The following is a 786-nucleotide window of genomic DNA, read 5'->3' on the forward strand; positions in this document are numbered from 1 at the left end:
GTCAAATACCCACCGGGCAATGGATGCCTTAAAAAATTTTTTTCTCTCTCCTTCCTTTTTTTTTTCTTTTTTTTTAAATAATAATAAAAAAAAGCTCTGTGGTCAACACTCGAAAATATAATAACGTACGTTCGGTGCCTGTAAATTCGGCAAAAAAAGGAGATCCCGGCTCCTTTGATATCGATGTAATCCAGTGATTTTATAAAAGCCATGTGTTGCACCAGAAGTCTAGTTAGGAGCTGAATTCAAAGCCCTCGCCGTTTTAACGATTGCACTAGAATAGCGTTTAGCAGATAAAGTAGCCGCCTGAACTGTAGCAATATATTAAAAGAAACAAATTAACCTAAAGCTGGCCTTTTTGTCTAAAGGAAGCCATTTTACTAAGGCACTGTGGCAATTACGTGTTGCCTTCTGTCCAACAGTTTGTTGCTTACAATTGTTATTCAATCTGTCAAAGCCTGATTTTTTTATGTGGGCTTTTTAAGAGGCAAAGCTAGTATACGGCTCGGGGAAAAAATACCTCGACAATGAACTGTACCAGAAAAGGAAGTTTTTAAAGGGATAGCGGCTACGTTTAATGTAAAGAGCTCCTGAACCTTGAAACCTTTTATATTCTGCTTAATGAACTTTAAAACCGTAATGGCTAATCGAGAGGAGAATACCTCCATGCGGTGGAGAGCGTGCTTTAAAAAAGCCGGCTGGGGGAGAAGGAGGCGCCTTAGCCCTGGGCTCGGGGGGTTTTCCTCTGCTGGGGACGTAGAGCCGGGATTAGCCTAGGGAATGAGG

The 786-nt window shown here is 41.2% G+C and overlaps 1 protein-coding gene across 1 annotated transcript in view; it reads left to right on the plus strand.

Moving 5' to 3' along the window:
- Positions 1–565, plus strand: part of HOXA11 (homeobox A11) — a 1487-nt gene extending 922 nt beyond the window's left edge. Inside the window, exon 2 of the mRNA XM_009282068.1 lies at positions 488–565. Coding sequence (XP_009280343.1) covers positions 488–565 — 78 coding nt within the window. The remainder of the gene's footprint in view (positions 1–487) is intronic.
- Positions 566–786: the final 221 nt, after the last annotated feature.

This window comes from Aptenodytes forsteri, unplaced genomic scaffold (genome assembly GCF_000699145.1).
Source record: "Aptenodytes forsteri isolate BGI_AS27 unplaced genomic scaffold, ASM69914v1 Scaffold164, whole genome shotgun sequence".
NCBI lineage: Eukaryota > Metazoa > Chordata > Aves > Sphenisciformes > Spheniscidae > Aptenodytes > Aptenodytes forsteri.